The 18,669-nt window shown below is 37.2% G+C and overlaps 1 protein-coding gene across 1 annotated transcript; it reads left to right on the top strand.

The window, feature by feature from the left end:
* The first annotated feature begins 13,610 nt into the window (after positions 1–13,610).
* Positions 13,611–14,439, top strand: LOC110194213 (uncharacterized). Its single transcript, XM_020966406.1, has 4 exons — positions 13,611–13,780; positions 13,845–13,972; positions 14,053–14,176; positions 14,256–14,439. Exons 1-4 carry the CDS (start codon positions 13,611–13,613, stop codon positions 14,437–14,439), a joined length of 606 nt encoding a protein of 201 aa, XP_020822065.1.
* Positions 14,440–18,669: the final 4,230 nt, after the last annotated feature.

The following is an 18,669-nucleotide window of genomic DNA, read 5'->3' as shown; positions in this document are numbered from 1 at the left end:
TGGGATCATTCTTCTGTTATGACTGATAAGGACCAGGAGCCTTGAACCAGACAGTATCTTAATTAATGACACTTCTCTTATCTTAATGTTTTATGGACATTATCCTATTATGACATTTATGTTTTATAACATTCCCATACTTATGGTTGACACATATGGAAACTATAATTTTGGTTGGCACAGGCATCCTGAGTCAGGAAGAGGTAAGGGGAAGACACTTCCTTGCTCTACGGGTATATAGTCTCCTTCAACTGGCCTTTCTTTGAGCTCTTTTTTTTGGTTAAGCTTTTGGGGTGAAGTGACTTGTCCAGGGTCACACAGCTAGTAAGCTTGTCAAGTATTTGGTCTGAGGCTGGATTTGAACACAGGTCCTCCTGACTTTAGGGCTGGTGCTCTATTCACTATGCCACCTAGCTGCCCCTTGAGCTCATTTTCTAATGAACTCCCATGCATCCATACACATGCTTGCCAGCTTTGAGAGAAATAAATATATGCATACATCCTAATTTTGTTTGTCTTTCTTAGAACAAATTCTCTGAGACTGACACACAGAAGCATATATTTTTCTAGCTTTTTATTTGGGGGTGGGGAGGTAGAAACACGAATAATGTGAAATATGTTTTGCATGACTTCATATGTAAAATGGGCATCATATTTCTTGCCTTCTCAATGGGTGAGGAGAGGAAGAGAATTAAGAATGGGAAATGAAAATTAAAAATAAATAGAAGGCATTTTTAAAAAGGAATTATGAAGATAATGAACACAGAAATGCATGAAAAGCTCTATATGAACTGATGCAGAATGAAGTAAGCAAAACCAAGAAAACAACATAAATAATGATTAAAACAATGTAAATAGAAATAACAACCATGCCCCCAAATCAAAAGTGAACATAGCAAAATTATAAAAAAACAAGTACGATTTGACTAAAGAAATATGAGAGGATGATCCCAATAAATCCCTTCAAGGAGTTGGGAGATCCACAGGTATAGTACATTTCATGTTTTCAGAGTTTTTAATTGCATTGATAAGTTGTGCTGATTCTTTCATCTTTATTTTCATTTTTTCTTTAAAAACACTATTTGTTATATGGTATGGCTCTCTGGGAAGGGAAAGAAAAGGAACACTGGGGAAAACTAAGATGATGTAAAAAAAACCCCAAAAGACATCAATAAAAACATAAAAAAAATATACATATACACATATATACATATACATATATGCATATATGTATATGTGTGTGTGCGTGTGTGTGTGTGTGTGTGTGTGTGTGTGTGTGTGTATGTTTGGTGTCCAGAGACTGGGAACAAGTAATCTTTATGTTCAAAGCTATCAACAGAAAAGCCTATGAAAACAAGCTCTATAAACAAAGGACAGCATTCTTTCTTTGACTTACCATATTACCTCGAGTGGGACACTAGCAAAGTTTTGTTAGGCTACAGCTGGCTTCTATTAATCTCTCTCTCTCTAGCTCTTCATAGAACTTTTTCACTTTTTTTTCAGCCAAAGACAAGGTTTATTAGAACACCAATCAAGGTGAGCAAGATTCCTAGTGAGTGTGTTCTATTGGCCAGACTTTAAGAATCTGAGCCACTTTCACTTTCTTGAATGGCTCCTGTAGCTCATCTTCTACCACAGCTGTTCTTTATCACACCATCTTCTTTATTCCAGCTCTCAGTTCCACTGTTCCACTGTTTTCTATGGTTCTACTTGTTAAAGGTCAGCTACCAAGACTTCTATCCTTTGTAGTACTGCTTGCTGTAGTTTAGCCTCAAGAGACAGCTTTTTTTTTTCTTTCACACTCAGCTCACCACAAATGGCTCTCAGACATTCAAAAATCAAAGTACACACATTGTGCTCTGGCAAAATTAACTTGAATCTCCTCCAGAAGTCTGAGTCAAGACACTCAGTCTTGAAGGAAAAAAGCCCATTGTCCTTGCCTTCCTTCAAGATTTTCTTAAGCAAACAGTTTTGGGCCTCTATCACCTGACAGAGAATTTTCTAGTTACTGCAGAAAAAGGAAACACAAGGGAGATAGTGGCAAACTAGGTTGTGCACAAACCCACATTCACACACACACCACACAGTACACACACACACACAGTCCCTACAAAGGACTTTAAAATGCACAACTCTGGTAAGAAATAAGAAAGAATCATTTTTAGAACCCCCCGCCAAAATAAAAAATCCATAAGAAACTCCACTTTCCCAGTCCTACAGAGACACTGAAATAGGTCAAGGGTGGGCACAGAAAACAGAGCTGAGACAGACCCTGGAGGCTTTGGGCAGGTGCAGCATTCCTAGCATGAGCCCAACAGTGCCTAAGACTTCTGAGAAACTGTAGGAGTTCATTTTGGGCTGTTTCGGCATAACACTCCCAGAATGAAGCAAATAGCCTTAAGCCCAATCTGAGCCTTCCCTGAAGCCCACGATTACAGGAACCCAGCCAGAGAAAGCATTCTAAGTGGTTCCAGTGCAATACTTCCAAGCTAAGTAAAGTAGAAGCAGAGCCTGGCCTGAACCTAATAGGTCCTGAGCCTAGCTTAAGCTTTCTCCAAAGCCAATGGATGCAGGAGACCGTGTAAGGAGATCAACCTTGGACTATTGTGGACAGGTCCAGGGAAACACTATTGGCTCACTTGTGAGAGATATGCCTTAGATAAAATGTAGTCCAAGGAGTCCCAAAAGGAGTCCAGCATAGGCTCAGCCTCCAAGCCCAACAGTAGGAGGCAGGTATCTCAAGAAAAGCCTGCAGCAGGTGGAGATCTTAGAGCTAGCTCTATGGCAAAGGGGATCCCCCAGGCAGAGCAGAATACCAGAGCTGCTCTGGAGTTTGTTGAAGGAGGGACCTAATCTGGGCTAATATACTCAGGGTAAAAGTTGCAGAATTTGGCCCAAGTAAAGACCACCACCCCCAACCTAGATGAGCAAAGCAAGGAAAACTCCAAATATTATGAGAAAATACTTTGGTTTAAGGGATACCCAAGAGGTAAACACCAAGGAAGATGGACAGCAATCCCATAATATGTCTAAGGAAAAGCAACAGAGAATAAAATGTACAGGAAATAGGGATAGCTGGAGTACCAGGAAGAAATAAAACAAGAGATACAGAATGAAAAAGCTAGAGAGGAAATAATGACAAGGAAACTTGACACAAGTACAGATGATGGAAAACCTCATCTGAGAGCTGAATGCCCTAAAAATTAGAATGGGCCAAATAGAAAACAACTCAGCAAGACAAGAAGAAAAAGTACATAACCAAAAAGATTTTTAAAAAACCCAAATATTAGAAATATGATATTTTAAATGACCTGGAAAACCGTTCAAAGAGGAATAATAAAAGAATGATTGACTATATCAAAACCATGATCAGGAAAAAAAGCCAATACAATATTTCAGGAATTTATAAATGAAAATGGCTCAGAACTCTTAGAACCGTAAGACCAAGTGATATTAAAAATAATCCATTGGTCACTTCTGTAAAGAAACCTCAAAATGGAACTCAAAGCAATCTCATTTCCAAAATCCAGAGCTTACAAGGGAAAAAAAAATTTCTTCTTGTTCAGTTGTTGCAGTTGTGTTCAACTGTTTGTGTCCCCATTTGAGGTTTTCTTGGCTGGAGGGATTTGCCATTTCCTTCTCCAGCTAATTTTACAGATGAGGAACTGGGGCAAACAGGGTTAAGTGACTTGCTCAGGGTCACACAGCTAATAATGTCTGAGGCCAGATTTGAACTCAGGAAGATGAGTCTTCCTCACTTCAGTCTTGGCACTCTATGTACTGTGCCACCTAGCTGTCCCAAAATACTATAAATTGCCAAAGGAAGAAAAAAAAAAGGATTTCAAGGACCAAGATCCACAATAAATATCATACAAAACTTATCAGGAGAGACTGAAACACAATATTCCAAAAGGCAAGAGATAAAGGTTTATGACCAAAGATAAGTAATTTATTCATCAAAACTAAGTATAATCTTATAGCGGAGCAGAGCAAGAGGTGGAGAAGCAAGTGAGGGGAGAAGAAATGAACCTTTAATGGAATAATTTTCCATTTTCTCTGAATAAAGGTCCAGAATTGAGTAGACATCTTGAAAGGGAAGCACAGGCACAAGAAACATATGTAAAAAAAAATTTAATGGAGATTAATTATTTATATGTTAATTGGGGGATAAGAAACAAATATCATTAAGGATCATAGAGAAAGTGATAGAGAGTCTATGGGTGTTTTTTTCTGTTTTATAGTCATAGCATAAGACAAAAATGGTAGGGACAGGAAGACTATATTGGGAAAGAAAAGAAGAGGAATCGTTATAGAGATGCATAAGATGAAAGATACATAGTCATAGAAAAAGAAAGGGAAAGGGAACAAGCAAATTGAACCTCACTCTCATCTTAAATGATTAAAGGAAGATTAAACACAATTACACAGATAGGTATTAGCATTAAAAATATATTAAACTCAAAAGGGAAGCGGGAAGGGATGGGGGCTAAGAAAGGATAGAGAGGTATAAGAGGGAGAGCAAGGTAGGTAAGGGAATAGTCATAAGCAAAACTATTTTGAATACTGGAGGGAGGAATGTAAATGGTGCAAAAGAAGGAAATAAATTTTTCTCAGAATGAAGAAATGAAGAAAAACTCTCAGAATTAGAATGGAATGAGGAGTATTTCACTCACGGAATCACAAATATCAGGAAAATTCTTCTACCACCTTCTTATTTGTAAGTGAAAGCAAAAAGAGGGGAAAATACAAGAGTATAGGTTGGAGGAAACTACACAATTAACAATCATAACTATGAATAGAAATGGAATGAACTCACCCATAAAATGAAAGCAGATAGTAGGATAAACCAATCAATCAATTAAAAACATTTATTAAGCACCCATGATCTGTCAGGCACTGTGCTAAATGTTGGGGATACAAAAAGAGACAAATGACAGTCCCTTCCCTCAAAAAGATCACAGTCTAACAGGGGAGACAACATGCAAACAAATATATACCAAGAAGCTACATATAAGATAAATAAGAAATAATTAACAGAGAGGGAAGGCACTAGAATTAAGAAAGGTTAGGAAAAGACTTCCTGAAAAAGATAGAAATTTAGTTGATACTTAAAGGAAGTCAGGGAAGCCAGTATGCACAGACGAGGAAGGAGAGCATTTCTGACAGCCAGAGAAAATGCCCAGAGTCAAGAGATCTTGAGTATCTTGCTCATGAAACAGCAAGAAGGTCAGTGTCATTGGAACAAGAAATATGTGTTGGGAAGTGAGATGTAAGAAGACTGGAAAGGTCTTCCAAATTCCAAATGAATTCCAAATAGGATTTTATATTTTATCCTGGAGGCAATAGAGGGTCATTGGAGTTTATTGAGTATGAGAATGACATGATTGAACCTGCACAGTTAGTGAAATCACTTTGACAGTTGAATGGAGGATGGATTCAGGTGGGAAGAGAATTAAGGCAGGGAGGGAGAAATTGAAAATAAGTGATAGAGTGGAGATAACAGAGAAGGTAATTTGTTAGAGGAGATAAGATGGAATAGGAAGACTTGAGAGATTAGCCTTGGTAAGGAATAAAAACACTTCGTCATATGAGATAGGTGAAAGAGGAGATAGTAGAAGAAAGCATCTAAGTTATAGGAAGATGGGAGAAGAGGGAGCTCACTAGTGTGATCTCAATTTTTCTATAAAATACGAGGCAAGATTCTCAGCTAAGGAGGTGGTGAGAAGAGGAGCCATCTCAATTGAGAAATATTTCTATAACTGAGTCAATAAAGGAAAACAATTTGAATGTGAAAAAATATTTCTTTGAAAGGATGTTGTATAATCAGGATTCTCTTCTTTCGTTTGAATAAGTACAGTGCATTACACCACAACCAATCTAATAGTTTAGTGCTCATTGCAGTAGATTAAAATTAGTATTTCCCCTCAATATATGACAGTGATATCTTGCCATGTATGAAGATTACCCTGATGAAAATGACTGCAGTCTGAACCAATAAAATTTAGTGGTAACACAAAGGCCCTAAGTCAGATTGCTAGCATCAACTGAATGGTCAGTAGCATACCAGATACTCTTTTTCACTGTGTAATCATTTTCTTTTGCTAGGATATATCATATCCATGTACAGCCAGAAAGTATTATTATAAATCAAAAAGTTATAGAACACCCATTCATTCTTTTTTTCTGAAAAAAAAAATGCATCAGTCAGGCTGAGGAGCCTTCCAATACCTTTGGAAGAAAACATGGAAATCCATTATGTAGGCTTTTTGCAGTTCATGTTAATACAGAAAAGAGTCAATGACTGGATATATTCCTTTTAAGATTCTTTTCCTTTCATGATCATGGTTTACAGTAATTTTTTTGTTGTTGTTATTTCACTCAATTAAAATGTTTGGTTTCTTTCCAATGATAACTGGAGGATCTTATTTTTGGTTTGCGTTGCATATTTTCTGGCTTTCCTATATTGAAAACAAACTTAGTGCTTTCTCTGTAGAAGAAAATGTGCACCTAGATTTAATTTTTAATGTCTCCTTTTTGTGTATATTTTGGGCTTTATTTGCTTGCTTTTTGATTTCCAATAATCTCTTAATTGCCAAGTCGGATGGCCTTTTCTGTCTTTATCCTTCTTGACTTCTCTGCTTCCTTTGACACTGTTGACCACCTTCTCTAGAGTACTCTCCCCTCTCTGGATTTTCGCAACACTATTCTCACCTGGTTCTTCTAACTGTGACATTCCTTTTTCTCCTTTTCTGACTCCTCATCCATATTATGGCCCCATAACTGTAGGTATTCCTAAGGCTGTGGTGACTTTATCAACTCCCATGGATTTAATTATCATTTTTATAATTGTATCCAGCCCTAGTGTCTGTCACGAGCTCTGGTCTTTACCAGCTACCTATTAGCTGGATACCCAATAAACTCAAACTCATCATGTCCAAAATAGAACTCATTCAATCAAGCCCCTACCTTTTCCAACCTTCATTATATCTATTGAGGATACCACCATCCTTCCAGCTTTTCTTCCAGTCTTCAGGATTTATAACTTTGATGCTATTATCAACTCTCTACTTGACCTTATATATATGTCCAACTCTGTCTCTACCTCTACAGCAACTCTTTTTAGTCACAAAGCCACCAACTTTGTTCAGGCCCTCATTACTTGTTGGTGTCAAAATCAAATAGAAATGGGAGCCACTAATGACTTAGTTTCGAAATGTAATATTATCTATGTTTTATTACATTTTATTTATTTGTTAAATACTTCCCAATTACATTTTAATCTGGTTTCAGGATGCACTTGGGAGTGTTGTAGGCCACATGCAACATGTTTGACACCTCTGACCTATACTTTTTTAAATAATATTTTATTTTTTTCCCCTAATTACATGTTAAAGCAATCTTTACATGTTTTTAAGCTTTGAATTCCAAATTTTATCCCTCCTTTCCCTCTTCTCTCCCTGAGACAGTGAGCAGTCCAATATAGGTTTTACATGTGCAATCATGTAAAACTTTTCCATATTAGTCATTTTGAACAAGAAGATTCAATTAAAAAAATGAAGGGAGGAAGGAGGGAAGAAAGAAAGAAAATATGCTTCAGTCTGCATTTAGATGATATCAGTTCTTTCTCTGGAGGCATAAAGCATGTTTCACCATGTGTCCTTTGTGTTACACTGTATTATATTATATTGTTGAGAATAGCTAAGTGATTCACAGTTCATCATACAATATTGGTGTTACTGTGTACAATGTTCTCCTGGTTCTGCTCACTTCACTTTGCATCAGTTCAATGTAAGTCTTTCCAGGTTTTTTCTGAAATCATCCTGCCTGTCATTTCTTATAGAACAATAATATTCCATCACAACCATATACCACAGCTTGTTCAACCATTCTCCCGTTGATAGGCATCCCCTTGATTTCCAATTATTTAGCCACTACAAAAAAAAAAAGCTGCTACAAATATTTTTGTACAGATATAACCTCTACTATTGCAACAGCCTTCTAATTGGTCTTTCTAACTCATGTCTGTCTTCAGTTCAAGCCATCCTCCATGCAACTTTCAAAGTGATTTTCCTTAATTGCAGCTCTGACCTTGTCACTTCCCTATTCAATAAACTCTAGTGGCTCCCCATTCTCTCTAGGATAAAATATAAATTCTTCTCTTTGGTTTTTAAAGTCCTTGATCTCATCCTATCATTCCAGCCTTTCCACTCTCTCCAGTACAAACTGGCCTCTCTATTGCTAACACAGTGCTTCATCTGCCACCCCTGCCTTTGCACTGGCTATAGCCCATGCCTTGAATTCACTTCCTACTCCCTTCTTTCTCAGTTATTCCCTGCTTTCCTTCAAAAGGAAGCTCAAACATAACTGCTTTCCTTCATCCCCTCCAACTGCTAGTGCCCTCCTTCCCTAACTAGCTTGTATGTGTTTGTATTTATGTTGTCTCCTCTGACAACATATAAACTCCTTGAGTGCAGGTATTGTTTTGTTTTTGTTTGTATCTCTAGTGTACTTAATAGGAAGTTAATAAGTGCTTATTGATTAATTGATTATCCTATTCTTTACGCTTCATGTACAATGAAAAAAATGTACTTTTCTTCTGTTGGAAAAACAGTTCAGGAGTCTGTGGATGTGGATCATGACAGATCATAGAGACTTGATAACCAGAGTTTGAGAGTTGTTTTACCTGAAAAATTCATCACCTTGCAGCTAATCTACTGATGAGCCTCTTTAAACTTAACTGTGGCAGTCCTCAAATAAGACTTAAAGTTTTTCCCTGTACCCAAACTGGATGTTTTTTTTTAGCTTGCTGAGCTATCTAGAACTCAAAGTTATCTCCACACTTTAATGAGACGATTAGATTAGAACTTTAATGGAGGTATGGGGAAAATGCACTCTTTGCTAAGCGTATGAGAGGATCTCCAACTTTTCAGGCAAATATTCCATGGAGGATTTATGAGTGTAGACAAAAAGCCCCTAAACCAAGAAGACATAGTGCAGTTGTTATCTTCATGGGTAGAGTACCTACACAGGTGAGATTCTCCGATGCATTAAACATATAGTTTACATTGCAACTTGATGTGAACTCTTTAGAGTAATATTTGACTTTCTGATAAAGATTCATCACCTCTGTTCTGTACTGAACACTAATTTCTATTGTGTATTAATACTAATTTGTGTTTTTAGATAGCATTTGATTAGATAGCACTTTATAATCCTGTGAGGTAGGTAGTATAAATTATTGCCATCTTACAAATGAGAAAACTGAGGACAAAAAGAAGGGAAGTAACTTGTCCAAAGTCATACAGTGAGAAAGTTATAGAGCCAGAATCCTCTGGAGGTCATTTAAAAAAAAAATTAGATTGTGATATCTTTCAGAGCAGTGATTGTTCTGGGTTTTTTGGTTTTGCTTTGTTTTGGCTGTTCTTTGTATCCCGGTGCTTAACACAGTGCCTGCCACATAATAGGCCCTTAATAAATATTATTTGACTGACTGGCTGACTAGTGTAGAGGAAAGAAGATTTGGACTCAAGGACCTGAGTTCAAATCTCAGGCCTGTAATTTACTATATGACCTTGAGTACAATCACTTCACTTCTTTGGGTCTTAATTCATTCAACTATAAAAATGAGGGGTTGGAATAACCCCTAAGGTCCCTACAACTTTATCTGTTTCTGTAGTCTTTAAAGATCCCATATAACTCTAAATCTGGATTTTATAACTCATAAATCCAGTGTGTTTTCCTACTTTTTAAAACTTTTAGATCTCTTTAAATAATTTATTTTAGAATCCCACAAGATTTAAAAATAATATGTTTAACTACAGTAATAAATAAGGAAGAAGTGATTTCCTTGTCATGGAGGAATTTGTTTTAGGAGTTGCAGACTATCTGTACTTAAATGACAGAAGATTTGATGGAGGAATATGTACTGAGAAGACTGGGACGTAGGATGTGAAACAGAGTACATCAATGAACCCACTCCCTGTAAATTTAATAAAGGGAGAAGACTGAACTATGAGGAAAGCCAGGCTTTGTCATGATAGGACACCACACAGTATGGACAAAAGAACACTGGACATAAACTAAAGGTCTAGATTTGAGTCCCTTCTCCAATATTTACTGGCTATATGCAACTTTGGAGCATGTCCCCTAACTTTTCTGAGCCTCACTTTCCTCATCTGTGAAATGGAAATAAGATTGCTATGTGAAAGTGCTTTGTAAATCATAAAGTTAGTATACATGTAAGTTACACTTACATAGGAAATTTTATATATCCAGCCTAAACTGGAAACATTTCTAGAGCCCTGGACTTCACTAACGAAATAGCACCATTCTTGTGGCACTATTGCTGTATTTTCTGTCCACTTCTGGGTGGACAGCTAAGCAAATATTACAATCACTTTATGTGAGGACTGTAATCTGAGATCTCTTTTCTTCCAGAAATTTCCTTTTTGACCAGCCCTCATTAAACTCTATATAGATGATCATTCCTATGTTAAACAATCATTTCTTATGCCACAGGAGTAGTCCTGAAGCAGTAATCCTCTCAGTTGAATTGTGTTGCCTTATGAGCTAATCAAGGACAGGATGACTGTGGAGTGGAATGAATCAGCAACCCTTTCCCCTTTCTTACAAGTTCTCAGGGAACGGAATTGTCCTTTAATAGTGAAGAAAGAAGAAGACCATTCCTTGAGTCAGAAAGCTTGTCATCAGGAAACAATCTCCCTGGTTGGGTGATCTTCCATGAATGCTTCAGGCAGTTATGCTATGAAGAAACCCCTGGCCTTTGTGAGGCAGACTCTGGGAGTTTTGCCACCAATGGCTAAGGCCAGAAATGCATACAAAGGAACAAATCCTAGTGTTGGAGCAGTTCATGACTATACTGCCTGAGGAGCTCCAGATGTGGGTGTATCATCTTGAGAGTGGAGAGGAATTAGTGAATATGCTGGAAGATTTAGAGAAAGAGCTTGATTAACCAACTCAGAAGGCAAGGTGAAGGGGAGAGTTACAATCTGTTGCAACAAATTTTAGGGAAAGAGAGAGACATATAACTTCAGGCAAGCCACAGCAATGAGAGGAATAAAATCTCCATTAGATCTAAATGGAACTGTTGATCTCTGTATATTTCTTATCTCTTTTACCCCACTCTCATCACCCTTAGAAAATTGAATGATATTTAGGTTTCTTCTTTCTCTACCATGTTCTTTAGGAATGTTCTCTGAAGTTTTAACTCCATTTCCCATAATAATTATCTCATGATCCCAATTGTATATTAATCCCAGGTCCCAAACTGGTCTACATGGGCAGGAACAAATTTTAGAAGAGTGTCCCTGGAAGCTGCTCAAGAATCCCCAAATTCTAACCTCTATCAAGTGCAGGTAAAGGGTGAATCTCAAGAATCTAATACTTTTCAAGAGATTGGTGAAAGGGGGGATTTTAACTGGGAACCCACTTCCTCTGGAAACCCAAACCTGAGCAAGGTGACCAAGAGAAGGTATGCTGCTACTTCTTAATCACTCTGTAGATTTTGACCCTCTCCAGATCTGTGTACAAGTCTGAGTACAGGTATGTATTTTAAATGCTTCAATTCAAATTATTCAATACAATGTACTTGTTTATTACCTCTCTCTCAACTTCTTAGATTCTGAAAGAAAAGGTCCTGTGTGAAATAAACATATCTACTCATTTGATTCTGTGACTTCTCAGATCTGTTGAGAAGGCAAGTTCTGCATTAAGTATTGGAGAAATCCTTTTCCTTCCCAGTCTTCAAATTAGGGAATGCAAGACAAGTTTTGTTATATAATCCCTAACCACTTCCTACTCACGCATTTAATCCACATCAATCTTATTCTACTACTAACCTTCACCTTTCACTTTTCCAGCTACTACCCTCTCCACTTCCTAGCCTTTCCCATTCTATTGATTAGTCTTATTTAGTCTCTCTTCCTGTTCAAAATTCCTTTTTAGTATTACAACTCCAAATCTTATTAGCTCTGTGACTTTGAGAAAGTCACTTTATCTCTCTGATTCTTGGTTTTTCCATTTGTAAAATGTGGACAGTAATATTGCAACTCCTAATCTCATGGGGTTGATGTGTAGAAAGTGCTTTATAACACCTTAAAGCACTATATAAATGTGTTTATCATTATTGATGTTTTCTTAGCCATTGCTAGATTCCCCTACTTTAAAATTCTCCTTGTGATTTTGCTTTACTTCTGCCAGACTTGCTATCTGTTGGGCTCTTTTCAATCTGCAAGCCTCTTCCTTCAGTTAATCCACTAAAATATTTGTTGTTATTGCTGTTAAGTCATTTCAATTGTGTCTAACTCTTCATGACTCCATTTGGGGTTTTCTTGGTAAAAATATTAGAGTGGTTTGCCATTTCCTTCTCCAGCTCATTTTATAGATGAGGAAAGTGAAGCAAACAGGATTAAGTGACACAGCTAATAAGTGTCTGGGGTCATATTTGAACTCAGGCCCAACACCAAATAGCTGCCCCAGAAATATTTGTAGCAGCCACTTATAATTTGAATATTGATATTTTTCTTATGACTTTATTATCTTCCTAATGAATTGAAGCCCTCTGTGGTAGACTAGGCCTAACTCAAGCTGGTCTCAAGCTAGATTAGAATAAAATTAAATAATCATTGACCATCCACTTCTATTTTTTTATCTTTTTGGCAAGGCAATTAGGGTTAAGTGACTTGCCCAGGGTCACACAGCTAGTAAGTATTATGTGTCTAGTCTGAGAGGTCCTTTTTACTCTAGGGCCAGTACTCTGTACACTGCGTTGTCACCTAGCTGCCCTGACCATCCACTTTTAAAAAGTGTACTTAACAATAACATGGAAAGAATACTCAGCAAGGTTACTGCACTGGTTGAGGTAGATTTAGCCCTCTTGTTTCCATTTTGGTCAGCAGGATATGCTGATTCATATGGCAATAAGACATCACTCATGTCTGAGTGATCGACTTCTTCTAGGCTAGTCTTTTTAAGGCAAGAAGGGACCAGGAAGCCAAGTTAGTAACTCAAATCCTAGTTTCCTATATCCGTTTTCCTGCCTTATAGGGGAAAACTCATCTAGCTGACTTAGTAGTTCCTTAGGAAAAACTGTCCCCGCCTATGTGGCATAGCATTAAGGAATTAGGAAGAAACACTAGTGACTTGAGCCCTAGTGCTCCGGGGCATTCAAGCTTCAGGGTCAGTTTCTCTGCTCTTTACAGAAAAAAAAAAATTAGCTTAGTTTATGTGGCAGGAGTCCTGGTAGAAACTGGTCCTGCCACACCTTCTCTGAATTTAGCCTTCTCTATTGGATACCATATTATTACCATATTCCCTGCCCTTCTACCCCTACTTCTCCTGCTGGCCCCCAGCATTTGGGCTTTGAGTTTTGTCACTTCTTTTCATATAATGATCCCATTTTGCAGTCACTTATTAACTGCTCACACGTACACAGTTTATTTAAACTATCTCTTTCCCATAAAGCAAGTTCCCTTTTTTGAACACAGAAAATAGGTGACATAATTATATTGATTGTTTCAAATCATGAAACCAGGATTGAGAATAGGGAGTTAGCTTCAAAGCCTGAAATTCAAGAAGAAACAGAATCACACATGGAGATATGTGGAACAGTCATTGGAAACATTTCCCAAGGTCCTGAGTATAGAGAAACCTATGATCCTAAGAGAACACGGGGAATCCAGAAGGTAAATGCCATAGGGGATAAGCAACATAAATGTGATGAATGTGGGAAAAGCATCATGCAGAATGCAGACCTCATTCAGTATCAGAGAATTCACAGAGAAACCTTTTAAATTTGGGATCTGTGGGAGACCTTTCCATCAGAGGCCAGACTTTTTTCATCACCAGAAAATCCATACAGGAGTAAGACCATATAAGTGTGAAGAATGTGGTAAAACTTTCAGATATAGGTCAGTCCTTGTTCAACATCACACTGGGGAGAAACCTTATAAACGTAATAAGTGTAGAAAAACTTTCAGAGTTCAGAATTTATTTAGCATCAGAGAATACACTGTATAGAGAAACATTACCAAGGCAATGTGTGTGGGAAAGCCTTTTGCCAGAAGTCAGGTCTTTTTAATCATCTTAAGACTCACACTGGAGAAAAACCATATCAGTGTAATCAGTGTGGTAAAGTTTTAGTCGACATTCCATACTTGTTCAACATAAGGGAACACACACTGGAGAGAAACCTTACAATTGTAATGATTGTGGAAAAACCTTCATTCAGAGAGGAGGCTCACAGAACATCAGAGAATTCATATTGGAGAAAAATCCTATAAGTGTAATAAATGTGGGAAAACATTCACACAGAAGTCAGATCTTATTGGATATCAGAGAATATGTCCTGGGGAAAGACCCTATCAGTGTGATAAGTGTGGAAATACCTTCTGTGGAACAGCTAGCTTTATTCAGCACTAGAGAATCCACATAGGAGAAGACTCTGTAAGTGTAAAGAGTGTGGGAAAGCTTTTATTCAGAGGACAAGCCTCATTTGACATCATGGAGTCCACAATGGAAAAAAAAATCTGTTTCTTTGTAACTACCATAGGAAAGTATTCCATCATCTTTGGTCCAGATTTTTCACTGATATAGGAGATTCCTTGTAAGGAAAATCCTACAGATCAACAGTTGTTCTAAAATTTATAGTATTAGAGGGTTACCTGGGTTACTGAAAGGTTAAATAACTTGCCACAGATCACCCAGCCAGTATTTCTCAGAGAAGGGACTTTAATCCAGGTCTTCCTAAATTCCAAGTCCAGTTCTTTATCTGATATGCCATATTGCTTCATTGCATCAAACAGTCAGGTATTACTCAATGTATCAAAATTGCAGTGGAGAAAGGCTTCATACTAGCACCAAAATCTTCAATACTGTTAGTATCTAGTTTATACCCAAAAAAAAATCTAGCTTATACAAAAAAAAAATCTAGCTTATACAAAAGTTGGCTACAATGGACTAGCCACTGAGAGTTGTAGACTAATTTATTAGTGCCATATCATGGGGTTTTCTGGAATTAAATTCTGAGCACTCAAGATAAATTTTACAAAGGGACTGCCCTTCAGATCACAAAATCCTAGAATTGGAAGGAACCTCAGCCCACTCTTAGTAAGGGCACCTGCAGGACTGCTTGGGTAGAAGCCAGCTTATGAGTAAAAATAATCAGAGCTGTTTAGGGTTTCTGTAGCTGTATTGTGGCTTCCCAGTCTTATGAATTTTAGAAGTAAATCTCTAAAATATCTTTTATAGTTTTTGTTTTTATATCACCTCATTTCCAAATGCACCCCTTCTTAACACTCATCCAACTAGTCAGAATAATAGCAGAGGGAAAACGCAGTTCTGCAAAACTAACAAACATATCCATCCTGTCTGACAGTCCCTAGAGTGCCATTGTTCCAAATCTGCAATCCCTTGCTTCTGCAAAGAAGGGAGAAAAGTGCACTTTCTCATCTCTTCCAGGTCAGTTGTAGTCATTATAATTATATAGCATAGAAGCAAGTCTCATTGGACCTTAAATGTTCAGGAGTAGCATGCAATAAAACCTTACTTTCTGAAAGAATGCTGTTGTCAACAGTAAAGCCATAGCTCCAGTAATATTCTCCTGGGTTGGGGGATTTAGTTTCTTAAATAGTTAAGTGGGTAGACATGGGTACAATTTTGTTCAAGACTAATAAGGAGATGTATAAAAGGCCTACTTCATGCTACCTCCAGGGCATGATTTTCAGAGACTAAGAAGATAACACCATTGTTACATAAATATACATTTCCCATCTAGTAGCTAGGCCCTTAAATTTTACTACCCTTAGCTTAAGACTTCTGTCCCCATTAAATTTCAGATACACCTGAAATGAATAACTGCTAAACTATCTCTGCCAGCCAACCCAGACTACCCAGAATTCCCATATCTCATTTTGTCTGTTTGTGTATACTGTCAACTATTCTTAGAATGGATTCCCCCTTCCCCCTAAATTCTGCTCTTGAAATTGTTTCCTTTCTTCAAGGCCTACCTCAGTTGCCATAATTTCCACAGAACCTTCTCCATGTTTTTGAAGAGCCCTGGACACCTGGGGCAGGAGAGCAGCAACACCTAGGGGAAGAAAATAGTGAAGACTGGAATTTTTCTTAAAACTGACCCTACTTCCACTCAGTTGTTCACAAATGTCTTAATAGAAGCCATAAAAGAAGCAAAGTGGAGACCATTTCCCCATCCTGCCTTTTTTCAGTCATAAGTGACTTTTCTGATCCTTCATGGAAGCTATTAGTCAAGAGCAGAACACAACACTATAGAGTTGAACAGAGCCACAGAGTAGAAAAATAGAGAAAGATAACATGGCACAAGAGGATAAACCAAGAGCTCACTTTCTTGTACTGTTGGAATAGCTAGACTTAAAGACTCCATGTCAAAATCTTTGTGTCTTTACCAGAAGCAGCTATATGTGAAAAGAACAAAAGGCTAGAGAGATGGAAAAGAGGCAGTGATGGTGATTTACAATTGATTTAAAATTGTATTTACATTTAGTATTTCTTTTGAAGTTTGAGATTCATCATCAATCAATATTCAGTGCCTATTATTTGCCAGGCACTATGACAGAAAAAAAAAGAAGTAAAAGACAATTCCTGCCCTGAAAAAGCTCACTATCTAATGGGTTTTGGTGATTAAATTTAATTTAGTGCTTAAATTTGAATTTAGATTTAGTGCTTAAATAACTGTTTCTTGACACTTTGGAGGTTTTCTGAGACTTTTCAAACTGATTCAAAGGTAGCTGGTGAAACTTAAATTCAACTATCCCTTCTTTGCCTATTATCATGGCATTTTATGACCTGTTGGGGTTTTTTTAGTAGCTTGGAAAGTCTCTGTAATTTTTGTTGCTGGATTTCCAGCCTGATGTGACTACTGATTGATTCTCTGTTCTTTCTAATGATACAAGATCCTTATTAGATACAAACAGGAGCCACACAAACATTTATATTTGTGGATCATTAAAGTTACTATTACAGAGAAAGAAAGATGCATACTAGCACTTATCTTATCAAATTGTGACATATATAAACATGGTAAGCATCAATATTTAAAAATTTTTTTGTTAGTATATATCTATTTCATAGAATGGTGTTATAGAAAAAATGTTGGTTTGTGTTTTCTGATCATAAATACTTTAAATTTACCAGTCCTGTCAAGCTTCTAACATTTTTAATTTTTAACATTTTTAGTCAGTAGCACTTTAGTTATTCATTAACACTTTTGCATCTTATAAATAACTTATTTTAATGAATTCAGCTGAGGAAGTTATACATATTCTGATAGAAATATCCATTTGATTTGAGTAGAACTTAAAAAGTAGTGATAAATGTGTGATTTAAAGCACAATCAAATGTTTTTATTGAGAAATCTAAGCATGAAATAACCAATAGTCAACTCTTGATAGATTTTTTTTTTTAAAAAGGCACCTTCATTTTGTTCTTTTGTGTTTAGGCAGACCTGGACTACCTTCCTTTTTGTGAAAGGCAAAAAAGCCCTACAGCCTCTTAGGATGAGAATGTCTATGCCTAAAATTGACAAGTAGCTGACATTCTTCGCTATTTCTCTAACTGAGCCTATTTGTTTTGTCCTAATTGGTGAATTTGCAATTCTATTTGGTTTACTTTGGCAGTGGCAAGGATCCATGAGGTGAATTTTAGGTGCCCTTTGGAATAAGGACCCAGAAGAAATTGCCTAGACCTCTGTGGGTTGAACTATGGTACAGAGGGACCCCTAAAGAATATTTGTGTGCACTGTGTTAGAAAGGGACACTGTTTCCAAGACCCTAGTTGGATGGCCTTACACGCTGTGAGAATTATGGAAGAGTTTCCACTTAGTGCAGTTTTCTCATTTGAGAAATGGGTAACATTTGATAGACCCCACATCCCAAATCCCTGTAGGGAGAGTTCGATGTAAATTAAAAAGCTCAATGTGGACCAGATTTTCATTTGATACAGAAAGCCAGTTTTATCCTTATTCTTTCTTTTGCTTATGAATTGAGAAAGGCCCTGTAAGTCAAAGGCTAAGCAAGCAGGAATATTTGGGAAATTTGGGAAATTTGTTCCTTGTTTTGTTGAACTTGTAAAACTTTGTATTTGGAAATAATTATGGTTTTTATCTGTACATGTGGGATTATATGTGATTTGCAACATCAGCTGTTTTGAGACTTTACTGTATGGCACTAGGGGAAAGAGAGAGAAGAGAATAGAGATTTATATGGCATCTGCTATGTGTCAGATACCATGCTGAGTGCTTTACAAATATTATTTCATTTGACCCTCACAACAACCTTGCAAGGTAAGCGATGTTATTGTCCCCATTTCATAGTTGAAGAAACTGTGGCAAACAGAGGTTGAATGATTTGGCCAGGGTCACACAGCTAGTAAGTGTTGAGGCCAGATTTGAACTCAGGTCTTCCTGACTCCAAGCCTAGCACTCTATCCATTGTGCTATCTAGTTGCCTCTAGCAAGTGAAAAAACATTATTTATGCCTCCTGAGAACTTGTTCTGAATTTGGGATAAGGACTGTGCTGCAAAAAATGCATCCCTGGCTTATTTCCTAGAGATAGCAAATTTCAAATTGAGGGAAGGTATAATGGTGCCTTGAAACACACTCATGTTGCCTAACATAG

This window comes from Phascolarctos cinereus, unplaced genomic scaffold (assembly GCF_003287225.1).
Source record: "Phascolarctos cinereus isolate Bilbo 61053 unplaced genomic scaffold, phaCin_HiC Scaffold_5;HRSCAF=322, whole genome shotgun sequence".
NCBI classification, from domain to species: Eukaryota; Metazoa; Chordata; class Mammalia; order Diprotodontia; family Phascolarctidae; genus Phascolarctos; species Phascolarctos cinereus.
The sequence above is the reverse complement of the archived record's forward strand: the minus strand, read 5'-3'. Positions and strand labels throughout refer to the sequence as shown.

Excerpts from the sequence above, each read along its gene's own strand:
- LOC110194213 (XM_020966406.1), top strand. The coding sequence starts at position 13,611 with ATGGAGATATGTGGAACAGTCATTGGAAACATTTCCCAAGGTCCTGAG. Across the intron at positions 13,781-13,844 it reads CAGAATGCAGACCTCATTCA|GCCAGACTTTTTTCATCACC; the intron begins GTATCAGAGAAT and ends TTTCCATCAGAG. Across the intron at positions 13,973-14,052 it reads TGGGGAGAAACCTTATAAAC|GCAATGTGTGTGGGAAAGCC; the intron begins GTAATAAGTGTA and ends AACATTACCAAG.